Consider the following 12,180-nt stretch of genomic DNA (forward strand, 5'->3'; position numbering starts at 1 on the left):
TGACCACAGCCCCAGGGATGAGTGACCACAGCCCCGGACAGAGTGACCACAGCCCCAGGACAGAGTGACCACAGCCCCGGACAGAGTGACCACAGCCCCGGGAATGAGTGACCACAGCCCCGGACAGAGTGACCACAGCCCCAGGGATGAGTGACCACAGCCCCGGACAGAGTGACCACAGCCCCAGGGATGAGTGACCACAGCCCCGGACAGAGTGACCACAGCCCCAGGACAGAGTGACCACAGCCCCGGACAGAGTGACCACAGCCCCGGACAGAGTGACCACAGCCCCGGGAATGAGTGACCACAAGCCGGGTTTTGGGGTGACCCCCGATATATTAAAGCTCTCCCCAATAAATTACAGCTCCCCCCGACCCCACTGCACCCCATTTTTGGGGTATCCCAATTTTGGGGTATCCCATTTTTGGGGTATCCCAATTTTAGGGTATCCCAATTTTAGGGTATCCCAATTTTGGGGCATCCCAATTTTTGGGTGCCCCAATTTTAGGGAATCCCCATTTTGAGGTGTCCAAAATTTTGGGGTGTCCCCATTTTTGGGGTGCCCCCGGGGCGCTCAGGGATCCGTCACCTGCCCCACGAAGAGGATGGCGCCTGTGGGGGGAGAGAGGGGTCAGAGACACCCCCAGACCCAAATCTGTGGGGCAGAGACCCCCGAAAAGCCCCAAAATCCACCAAACCCCCAAAATCCCCCCAAAATCCCAAATCTCCCAAAGATCCCAAAATCCCCCAAATCCCCCCAAATCCCCCCAAATCCCCCAAATCCCTCAAATCTCCCCCAAATCCCCCAAAATCCCGAATCCCCCAAACCCCCCCAAATCCCCAAAATACCCAAATCCCCCCAAATCCTCCAAATCCCCCCAAAATCCCCAAAACTTTCAAACCCCCTAAACCACCCCAAATCCCCCGAATCCCCCCAAAATACCCCAAATCTCCCAAATCCCCCCAAAAGACCCAAATCCCCCAAAATCGCCAAATCCTCCAAATCCCCAAAAATCCCAAAATTCCCCAAACCCCCCCAAATCCCCCAAAATGCCCCAAATCCCCCCAAACCTGTGGGGTGGTGCCGGATGAGGAAGAGGAAGGGTCGATCCATGAGGATTTCGGGGGGGGCCATGCGGGAATAAACCACGGCAGCTGCGGGACGGGGGGAGCAGTGAGACCCCAAAAACCCCCAAATCTCCCCAAAATCCCCCCAAATCCACCCAAAACCCCAAACCCCCCAAATCGCCCAAATTCCCTTAAAATCCCCCCAAAATCCTCCACAAATTCCTCCAAAATCCTCCACAAATCACCCCAAAATCCTCCACAAGAACCCCCGAAATCTCTCTCAACACCCAAATCCCCCCAAACCTTCCAAATTCTACAAATACCTCCAAAATATCCCAGAAACCCCCAAAATCCCCTAAAATCCCCCAAACCCCCCCAAATCCCCAAATCTCCAAATCCCCCCAAACCTTCCAAATTCCCCAAATACCCCCCAAATATCCCAAAAATCCCCAAACCCCCAAAATCCCCTAAAATCCCCCCAAAATCCCCCAAATCCCCCAAATCTCCAACCCCCTCCCAAACCCTCATAAACCCCCAAATCTCCCAAATCTCCCCAAAACCCCCAAAATTTCCCAAACTCCTCAAACCCCCCCAAATCCCCCAAATCCATCCAAACCCTCCAAAATTCCCCAACCCCCCCAAAATCCCAAACCCCCAAAATTCCCAAAATTCCCGAAATGCCCCAAAATCCCCAAACCTGAGGCTGAAGCCGCCTCGGTGCCGTTTTCGGCCACCTCCAGCCGCACCTTCTGCAGGACCTGGCCCAGCACCAGGTGCTCCTCACCTGGGGAGGGACATCGGGGACATTTGGGGACATTTGGGGACATTGGGGACTTTTAGGACATTGGGGACGTTGGGGACATTTGGGGGATTTGGGGATATTGGGGGGATTTAGGGACATTTGGGGATGTTTGGGGACATTTGGGGACATTTGGGATGTTGGGGACATTGTGGGGATTGGGGGATTTGGGACATTTGGGGACATTGGGGACTTTTAGGACATTGGGGACGTTTGGGACATTTGGGGGATTTGGGGACATTTGGGATGTTGGGGAATTTGGGACATCGGGGACATTTGGGGGCATTTGGGGGATTTAGGGATGCTTGGGGGCATTTGGGGACATTGGGGACATTTTGGGGGGGTCGGGAACATTGGGGACATTTGGGGGGGATTTGGGGACATTTGGGGACACTGGGGACATTTGGGATGTTGGGGAATTTGGGACATTGGGGGACATTTGGGGGGATTTGGGGACATTGGGGACATTTGGGGGGATCTGGGGATGTTTGGGGACATTTGGGGACAATGGGAGGATTGGGAACATTTGAGGGGGTTGGGGACATTTGGGACGTTGGACATTTGGGGACATTTGGGGACGTTTGAGGACATTGTGGGGAATGGGGACTTTGGGGGATTTGGGGACATTGGGGGACATTAAGGACATTTGGGATGTTGGGGACATTGTGGGGATTGGGGGATTTGGGACACTGGGGACATTTGGGGACATTGGGGACATTTGGGGACGTTACCTGACACGGGGGAGAAGTCGGCGCGGTCGGGGTCGAAGAGGTCGAGGACCCCCAAGGCCTGGAGGGGACCCCGGAGGTCCCAGGAGGTCTCCAGGGAGAAGCTGGGGGGGGGTGGAGGGGTCACTTGGGGGGGTGGCAATGTCCCCAATGTCCCCAAGTGACCCCAAGTGACCCCAATAACCCCAGTGTCCCCAATCCCCAAATACCCCAACCCCCCAATGTCCCCATTGTCCCCAATGTCCCCAATGTCCCCAATGTCCCCAATGTCCCCAATCCCTCCAGTGTCCCCAACATCCCCAATGTCCCCAATGTCCCAAATGCCCCTCCTGTCCCCAATATCCCCATTAATGTCCCCATTAATGTCCCCGCTGTCCCCGCTGTCCCCCCAGTGTCCTCGTGTCCCCGCTGTCCCCATGTCCCCACAATGTCCCCATGTCCCCACTAATGTCCCCGTGTCCCTGCTGTCCCCATGTCCCCATTAATGTCCCCATGTCCCCCCGCTGTCCCCACTGTCCCCCCAATGTCCCCGTCGATGTCCCCATGTCCCCATGTCCCCCCAATGTCCCCCCAATGTCCCCATGTCCCCATGTCCCCATGTCCCCCCGATGTCCCCCTGATGTCCCCATCAATGTCCCCGCTGTCCCCATGTCCCCATGTCCCCCCGATGTCCCCATGTCCCCCTGATGTCCCCGTTAATGTCCCTGTGTCCCCACTGTCCCCATGTCCCCATGTCCCCCCGATGTCCCCATCAATGTCCCCACTGTCCCCATGTCCCCATGTCCCCCCGATGTCCCCATCAATGTCCCCGCTGTCCCCATGTCCCCCCGATGTCCCCCCGATGTCCCCATGTCCCCCTGATGTCCCCCTGATGTCCCCATCAATGTCCTCGCTGTCCCCATGTCCCCATGTCCCCGATGTCCCCATGTCCCCATGTCTCCCCGATGTCCCCATCAATGTCCCCGATGTCCCCATGTCCCCCCGATGTCCCCCCGATGTCCCCGTCGGTGTCCCCGCCGTCTCACCGTGGCAGCACCAGCACGCGGGTGGCGGGGCGCAGCCGTGCCACCCAGCCGGTGACGTTGGGGACATCCAGCAGCGGCAGCAGGGTGACAAGGGGCGCGTGGCGCTCCAGGGGTGCCACCAGCAGCAGGGCCACCTCCCCCCCGGCGTAGGGGACCTCGGCCACCGTGAAGGGGACACCCTCGGGCGTCTCGAAGTCACCTGGGGGGGGACACTGGGGGTCAGGGGGGACATTGGGGACAGCCAGGGGGACATTGGGGTGACACCAGGGTGACACTGGGACAGGCAGGGGGACACTGGGGGGGTCAGAGGGGACACTGGGGACAGCCAGGGCGACATTGGGGTGACACAGGGTGACACAGGGTGACACAGGGACAGCCAGGGGGACACTGGAGGGGTCAGAGGGGACATTGGGGACAGCCAGGGGGACATTGGGGTGACACAGGGTGACACAGGGTGACACTGGGACAGGCAGGGTGACACAGGGACAGCCAGGGGGACATTGGGGTGACACAGGGTGACACCAGGGTGACACTGGGACAGGCAGGGGGACACTGGGGGGTCTGAGGAGACACTGGGGACAGCCAGGGCGACATTGGGGTGACACCAGGGTGACACAGGGACAGCCAGGGTGACACTGGGGTGACACAGGGTGACACCAGTGTGACACAGGGACAGCCAGGGGGACATTGGGGACGGCCAGGGGGACATTGGGGTGACACCAGGGTGACACAGGGACAGGCAGGGTGACATTGGGGGGATCAGCGGCCACAGGTGACACAGGTGACACATGACACAGGTGACACAGGTGTGACACAGGTAACACAGGTGTGACACAGGAGGTGACACAGGTGACATGTGACACAGGTGACACAGGTGACGACACAGGAGGTGACACAGGTAACAGGTGACCCAGGTGACACAGGTGACACATGACACAGGTGACACAAGAGGTGACACAGGAGGTGACACGGGTGACACAGGTGTGACACAGGGGCCACGGGTGTGACACAGGTGACACAGGAGGTGACACAGGTGCCACAGGTGTGACACAGGAGGTGACACAGGTGTGACACAGGTGACACAGGTGACACAAGAGGTGACACAGGAGGTGACACGGGTGACACAGGTGTGACACAGGTGACACAGGAGGTGACACAGGTGACACAGGTAACACAGGTGACACAGGTGTGACACATGACACAGGTGCCACAGGTGTGACACAGGAGGTGACACAGGTGACACAGGTGACACAGGTGACACAAGAGGTGACACAGGAGGTGACACGGGTGACACAGGTGTGACACAGGTGTGACACAGGTGTGACACATGACACAGGTGACACAGGTAACACAGGTGCCACAGGTGTGACACATGACACAGGTGCCACAGGTGTGACACAGGAGGTGACACAGGTGTGACACAGGTGACACAGGTGACACAAGAGGTGACACAGGAGGTGACACGGGTGACACAGGTGTGACACAGGTGACACAGGAGGTGACACAGGTGACACAGGTAACACAGGTGCCACAGGTGTGACACATGACACAGGTGCCACAGGTGTGACACAGGAGGTGACACAGGTGACAGGTGTGACACAGGTGCCAGGCCTCACCGCAGCGGAAGCGCCCTGCCCGGGCCATCATGGGCGCGGGGGCCGCGGTGCCGCCGGCGCGGGCGAAGGGCCGGGCGCGGGTGGCGCGCGCCGGGAACGGGACCCCCCAGGCGCCGCGGAAGAACTCGGCGCCGGCCACCAGGAGCCGGGCGCCGCCGGCCACCGCCCCGGGGGCCACCAGGCCGGCCACCAGCCCTGCGGGGACACGCGGGGGTCAGCGAGGGGCTGGGTCCCGAAAAAATCCCGTTGAGGCCAAAAAAATCCCGTTGGTTCCAACAAAATCCCGTTGGTACTGAAATGTCGCATTGATCCCAAAAAAATCCCATTGGTCCCAAAAAGATCCCGTTGGTACTGAAATGTCGCATTGATCCCAAAAAAAATCCCATTGGTCCCAAAAAAATCCCATTGGTCCTGAAATGTCACATTGATCCCAAAAAAATCCCATTGGTTCCAAAAAAATCCTGTTAATATTGAAATGCCGCATCGATCCCAAAAAAATCCCATTGGTCCCAAAAAAATGCCATTGGTTCCAAAAAAATCCTGTTAATATTGAAATGCCGCATTGATCCGAAAAAAATCCCATTGGTCCCAAAAAGATCCCGTTGGTACTGAAATGTCGTATTGATCCCAAAAAAATCCCATTGGTTCCAAAAAAATCCCATTGGTCCCAAAAAAATCCCATTGGTCCCAAAAAAATCCCATTGGTCCCAAAAAGATCCCATTGGTCCAAAAAAATCCCGTTGGTACTGAAATGTCGCATTGATCCCAAAAAAATCCCATTGGTCCCAAAAAAATCCCATTGGTCCTGAAATGTCACATTGATCCCAAAAAAATCCCATTGGTTCCAAAAAAATCCTGTTAATATTGAAATGCCGCATCGATCCCAAAAAAATCCCATTGGTCCCAAAAAAATCCCATTGGTCCCAAAAAGATCCCGTTGATACTGAAATATTGCATTGATCCCAAAAAAATCCCATTGATCCCAAAAAAATCCCATTGGTCCCAAAAAAATCCCGTTGGTCCCAAAAAAATCCCATTGATCCCAAAAAAATCCCATTGGTCCCAAAAAAATCCCGTTGATCCTGAAATATCATATTGATCCTGAAATAATCCAATTGATCCCCAAAAAATCCCACTGATCCTGAAATATTGCATTGATCCTGAAATAATCCCATTATCCTAAAGAACCCATTGATCCCAAAAAAATCCCATTGATCCCAAAAACGCCGGGCCCAGGCGTTGAGGACCCTCCTGGCCCCCTCCCCAAAAAGATCCCGAGGGTCCCAAACCCACTGACCCCCCAAATCCCGGGGGTCCCACATCCATCGCCCCCTCCCCAAATCCCGGGGGTCCCGCACCTCTACCCCCTCCCCAAAAAAGGGTCCCGGGGGCTCCCAAACCCACTGACACCCCAAAAAGGGGTCCCACACCATCTCCCCCTCCCCAAAAGGCTCCCGGGGGTTCCCAAACCCACTGACACCCCAAAAATGGTCCCAGACCATCTCCCCCTCCCCAAAAGGGGTCCCACACCATCTCCCCCTCCCCAAAAAGGGTTCCCACACCATCTCCCCCTCCCCAGAAGGCTCCCGGGGGTCTCACCGCGGGTCCGCCGCTGCGCCCAGGCGTTGAGGACCCTGCTCGCCCCCTCCTCAAAAAGGGTCCCATCTCCCCCTCCCCAAAAAGGGGTCCCAGACCCATCTCCCCCTCCCCAAAAAGGGTCCCACACCATCTCCTCCTCCCCAAGAGGGGTCCCACACCATCTCCCCCTCCCCAAAAAGGGGTCCCACACCCCTCGCCCCCTCCCCAAAAGGCTCCCGGGGGTTCCCAAACCCACTGACACCCCAAAAAGGGGTCCCAGACCCCTCGCCCCCTCCCCAAAAAGCTCCCGGGGGTCTCACCGCGGGTCCGCCGCCGGGCCCAGGCGTTGAGGACGCTCCTGGCCCCCTCCCCGCTGGCGAGGTCCAGCCGGGCCAGGCTGCGGGGCCCCAGGGCTCGCCGCAGCCGGGCCACGAAGCCGCTCCTCAGGGCCACCCCGCGGGCCACGAAGAGCCCCTGGGCCACCTCCAGGACGTGCCCGGGGCCCCGCAGCGCCCGCAGCAGCCCCCGCAGCTCGGCCGAGACCCCCGGGCCTGCGGGGAAACTGAGTCACGGAGGGGACGTGGCGGCGCCGCCCGCGTGGGGACAGCGACGCCAGAGGGTCGCCTGTGGGGCGTGGGGACGCATCGGTGCCACCGCCGTGGGGACAGGGAGGCCAGAGTGTCCCCATGGGGACAATGACCTCGAGGTGTCCCCTGTGGGGACAAGGACCTCAAACCCCACCCTCCATGGGGACAATGACCTCAAATCCTGCCCTCCATGGGGACAATGACCTTGAGGTGTCCTCAGTGGGGACAAGGACCTCAAACCCCACCCTCCATGCGGACAATGACCCCAAAATGTCCCCTGTGGGGACAATGACTTCAAACCCCACCCTCCATGGGGACAATGACCTCAAATCCTGCCCCCCGTGGGGACAATGACCTTGAGGTGTCCTCAGTGGGGACAAGGACCTCAAACACCACCCTCCATGGGGACAATGACCTCAGATCTCACTCTCCATGGGGACAGGGACGCCAGAGGGTCCCCGTGGGGACAATGGCCCCAAAATGTCCCCTGTGGGGACAATGACCTCAAACCACACCCTCCATGGGGACAATGACCTCAGATCTCACTCTCCATGGGGATGGGGACACCAGAGTGTCCCCATGGGGACAATGACCTCAAATCCTGCCCTCCACGGGGACAATGACCTCAGATCTCACCCCCATGAGGACAATGACCTCGAGGTGTCTCCAGTGGGGACCATGACCCCAAAATGTCTCCTGTGGGGACAATGACCTCAAACCCCACCCTCCATGGGGACAATGACCTCAAATCCTGCCCCCCATGGGGACAATGACCTCGAGGTGTCTCCAGTGGGGACCATGACCCCAAAATGTCTCCTGTGGGGACAATGACCTCAAACCCCACCCCCATGAGGACAATGACCTCAAACCCCGCCCTCCATGGGGACAATGACCTCAGATCTCGCCCCCCACGATGACAAGGACCCCGAAGTGTCCCCAGAGGTGACAAGGACCCCACAGTGTCCCCTCCACGTCCCCCGGCCCCCTCACCGTCGATGCTGAAGCCGGTGGCCGCCTCCAGCTGCTGCCGGCCCCTCCCGGCCGTGGCCACCTGCAGGGCCACCAGCACCGAGGTGGCCCCGTGGGGCGCGAACACGACGTTGGTGTCACCTCGGGCTGCCAGCGCCGCCCGGAACAGCCGCAGCCCAAAATCTGTCACCAGCTGGGCCACCCGGGCCGGTTCCGGTGTCCCCGAGCCCGCCAGGGCCACCAAGGCCACCAGGGCCACCAGGGTCACCACCCGCATCCTGGAGGGACATTGGGGTCACTGGGGACACTGGGCAGCCCCCTCCCCCTCCCAGGGGACACCGAGGTGACACTTGGGGTGGCTCCAGTGCTAGTGTCACCCCCGGTTCCAATCCTGGTCCTAATCCCAGTTCTGGTGTCACCCCAGTCCCAATCCCGATCCTAAACCTGGTCCTGGTGTCACCCCCGGTTCCAATCCTGGTCCTAATCCCAGTCCTGGTGTCACCCCAGTCCCAATCCCGATCCTAAACCCAGTTCTGGTGTCACCCCCAGTTCCAATCCTGGTCCTAATCCCAGTCCTGGTGTCACCCCAGTCCCAATCCCGATCCTAAACCTGGTCCTGGTGTCACCCCCGGTTCCAATCCTGGTCCTAATCCCAGTTCTGGTGTCACCCCAGTCCCAATCCCGATCCTAAACCTGGTCCTGGTGTCACCCCCGGTTCCAATCCTGGTCCTAATCCCAGTCCTGGTGTCACCCCAGTCCCAATCCCGATCCTAAACCCAGTTCTGGTGTCACCCCCAGTTCCAATCCTGGTCCTAATCCCAGTCCTGGTGTCACCCCAGTCCCAATCCCGATCCTAAACCTGGTCCTGGTGTCACCCCCGGTTCCAATCCTGGTCCTAATCCCAGTCCTGGTGTCACCCCAGTCCCAATCCCGATCCTAAACCCAGTTCTGGTGTCATCCCTGTTCTGATGTCACCCCAGTTTTAACCCTGATCCTAAAACCAAGTCCTGGTCCCAGTCCTGGTGTCACCCCTGGTCCTAATCCTGATTCTAAACCCGGTCCTGGTGTCACCCCCGTTCTGATGTCACCCCAGTTTTAACCCTGATCCTAATCCTGATCCTAAATCCGGTTCTGGCATCATCCCAATTCTGATGTCACCCCAGTCTTAACCCTGATCCTAAACCCAGTTCTGGTGTCATCCCCGGTTCCAATCCTGGTCCTAAACCCAGACTTATTGTCACACCAAATCTCAGTCCTGATACTAAACCCAGTCCTGGTCCCGGTCCTGTGTCACCCCCAGTCCCAGTCCTGATCCTAAACCAGTTCTGGTGTCACCCTGAGTCCTAATCCTGATCCTAAACCCATTTTCCAGTCCCAGTTCAAGTCCTGGTCCCAGTCCCAGTCCTGAGCCTAATCCCAGTGCTGGTCCCAGTCCTGGTGTCACCCCAGTCCTAATCTCGATCCTAATCCCACTTTCCAGTCCCGGTCCCAGTCCCAGTCCTGGTCCCAATCTCAGTCCCGGTCCCGGTCCCAGTCCCAGTCCCGGTCCCAATCTCAGTCCCAGTCCTGGTCCCAGTCCCAGTCCCGGTCCCGGTCCTGGTCTCAGTCCTGGTCCCAGTCCTGGTCTCAGTCCCGGTCCCGGTCCCGGTCTCAGTCCTGGTCCCAATCTCAGTCCCAGTCCTGGTCCCAGTCCCAGTCCCAGTCCCAGTCCCAGTCCCGGTCCCGGTTCCAGTCCCGGTCCCAATCTCAGTCCCAGTCCCGGTCCCAGTCCCGGTCCCGGTCCCGGTCTCAGTCCCGGTCCCAGTCCTGGTCCCAGTCCCAGTCCCGGTCCCAGTCCCGGTCCGGCTGCCCCCTCACCTCTCTGTGGTCCCGGTTCCGCTGTCCCAGAATCCGGTTTTGGTCCCAGTATCCCGGTACTGGTCCCGGTCTCACTCCCAGTATCTGCTCCCAGTCTCGGTTCCGATGTCCCGGTCCCGGTGTTTTAATCCCGTTCCCGATGTCCCACTCCTGATCCCGGTTCTGATCCCGTTTCCGATGTCCCAATTCCGGTCCTGATGTCCCGGTCCCTGTACTGATGTCCCGGTCCTGCTCCCGATGTCCCGGTCCTGATCCCGGTTCTGATCCCGTTCCTGGTGTCCCGGTGCCGGTTCCGTTCCCGATGTCCCGGTCCCTGTCCCGATGTGCCGGTTCTGATCCCGGTTCTGATCCCGTTCTCGATGTCCTGGTTCCGTTCCCGATGTCCCGGTCCCTGTCCCGATGTCCTGGTCCCGATGTCCCTTTCTCGATGTCCCGATTCCGATCCCGGTCCCGTTGTCCCGTTCCCGATGTGCCGTTACCGATGTCCCATTACCGATGTCCCGGTCCCGTTCCCGGTGTCCCGTTCCTGATGTCCCGGTCCCTGTCCCGATGTCCCGCTCCCGGTCCCGGTTCCGATGTCCCGTTCCCGATGTCCCGGTCCCTGTCCCGATGTCCCGCTCCCGGTCCCGGTTCCGATGTCCCGTTACCGATGTCCCGGTCCCGTTCCCGATGTCCCGCTCCCGGTCCCGGTTCCGATCCCGGTCCCGGTCCCGGTCCCGTCTCTGGAGCCGCCTCCGGCCTCGCGGCGCCTTTAAAGGGCGGGGCGGGGGCGGGGGGGGACAAAGGGGGGGGATTTCCACTCGTGTCCCCCCGTGACGTCACCACGCGTGTCCCGTGTCCCTTCCCGTGACCCCTCTGTGACCCCCCCGGGTCCCTTTCCGTGTCCCCCTCGTGTCCCCCTCATGTCCCCCGCCACCCCTGTGACCCCCTCCGTGTCCCCTCTGTGACCCCCGTGTCCCCCTCGTGTCACCAGGGTCCCCCGTGTCCCCCTGTGTCCCCCTGTGTCCCCTGGGTGCCCCCCTCAATGTCCCCTGGGTGTCCCCAATGTCCCCTGGGTTCCCCAATGTCCCTGTGCCCCCCCCAATGTCCCCTGGGTGTCTCCAATGTCCCCTGGGTTCCCCAATGTCCCCTGGGTGCCCCCCCAATGTCCCCTGTGACCCCCCCAATGTCCCCTGGGTGTCCCCAATGTCCCCTGGGTGTCTCCCCAGTGTCCCTGGGTGCCCCCCCCGCCCCGCGCTGTCACCCCGGGGTGACGCCGGGGCCCCCCCCAATGTCCCCTGTGTGTCCCCAATGTCCTCTGGGTGTCCCCCCAATGTCCCCTGGGTGTCCCCAATGTCCCCTGTGACCCCCCCCATGTCCCCTGGGTGTCCCCTGTGTCCCCTGGGTTCCCCAATGTCCCTGTGCCCCCCCCAATGTCCCCTGGGTGTCTCCAATGTCCCCTGTGACCCCCCCCATGTCCCCTGGGTGCCCCCCCATGTCCCCTGGGTGCCCCCCAATGTCCCCTGGGTGTCTCCAATGTCCCCTGGGTGCCCCCCCATGTCCCCTGGGTGTCTCCAATGTCCCCTGGGTGCCCCCCCATGTCCCCTGGGTGTCCCCAATGTCCCCTGGGTGTCTCCAATGTCCCCTGGGTGCCCCCCCATGTCCCCTGGGTGTCTCCAATGTCCCCTGGGTGCCCCCCCATGTCCCCTGGGTGTCCCCAATGTCCCCTGGGTGTCTCCAATGTCCCCTGGGTGTCTCCCCAGTGTCCCTGGGTGCCCCCCCCGCCCCGCGCTGTCACCCCGGGGTGACGCCGGGGCCCCCCCAATGTCCCCTGGGTGTCCCCAATGTCCCCTGGGTGCCCCCAGTGTCCCCTGGGTGCCCCCCCCAATGTCCCCTGGGTGTCCCCACTGTCCCCTGTGCCCCCCCCAATGTCCCCTGAGTGTCCCCAATGTCCCCTGTACCCGCCCCCAATGT

General features: G+C 60.3%; 1 protein-coding gene across 1 annotated transcript; it reads right to left on the reverse strand.

Moving 5' to 3' along the window:
- Positions 1–492: 492 nt before the first annotated feature.
- On the reverse strand, positions 493–8,910 carry SERPINE1 (serpin family E member 1). The gene is made up of 8 exons (XM_085564086.1): positions 8,038–8,910; positions 7,135–7,365; positions 5,237–5,440; positions 3,621–3,819; positions 2,599–2,699; positions 1,766–1,852; positions 1,072–1,155; positions 493–612 (listed from the first exon to the last, which is right to left on the reverse strand). The coding sequence occupies exons 1-8, from the start codon at positions 8,645–8,647 to the stop codon at positions 575–577; spliced, it is 1,554 nt and encodes a 517-aa protein (XP_085420212.1). The 5' UTR covers positions 8,648–8,910; the 3' UTR covers positions 493–574.
- Between the last annotated feature and the right edge of the window lie 3,270 nt (positions 8,911–12,180).

The sequence above is a fragment of the Lonchura striata genome, chromosome 32, assembly GCF_050655825.1.
Source record: "Lonchura striata isolate lonStrDom1 chromosome 32, ASM5065582v1, whole genome shotgun sequence".
NCBI classification, from domain to species: Eukaryota; Metazoa; Chordata; class Aves; order Passeriformes; family Estrildidae; genus Lonchura; species Lonchura striata.

Bases quoted from the DNA above. Each gene is read 5' to 3' on its own strand.
- SERPINE1 (XM_085564086.1), bottom strand. From the start codon at position 8,647: ATGCGGGTGGTGACCCTGGTGGCCCTGGTGGCCTTGGTGGCCCTGGCG. The intron at 1,853-2,598 runs GTAACGTCCCCA...GTCCCTCCCCAG, and splicing joins CGACTTCTCCCCCGTGTCAG to GTGAGGAGCACCTGGTGCTG. The intron at 1,156-1,765 runs GTTTGGGGATTT...CCCGTCCCGCAG, and splicing joins CGAGGCGGCTTCAGCCTCAG to CTGCCGTGGTTTATTCCCGC.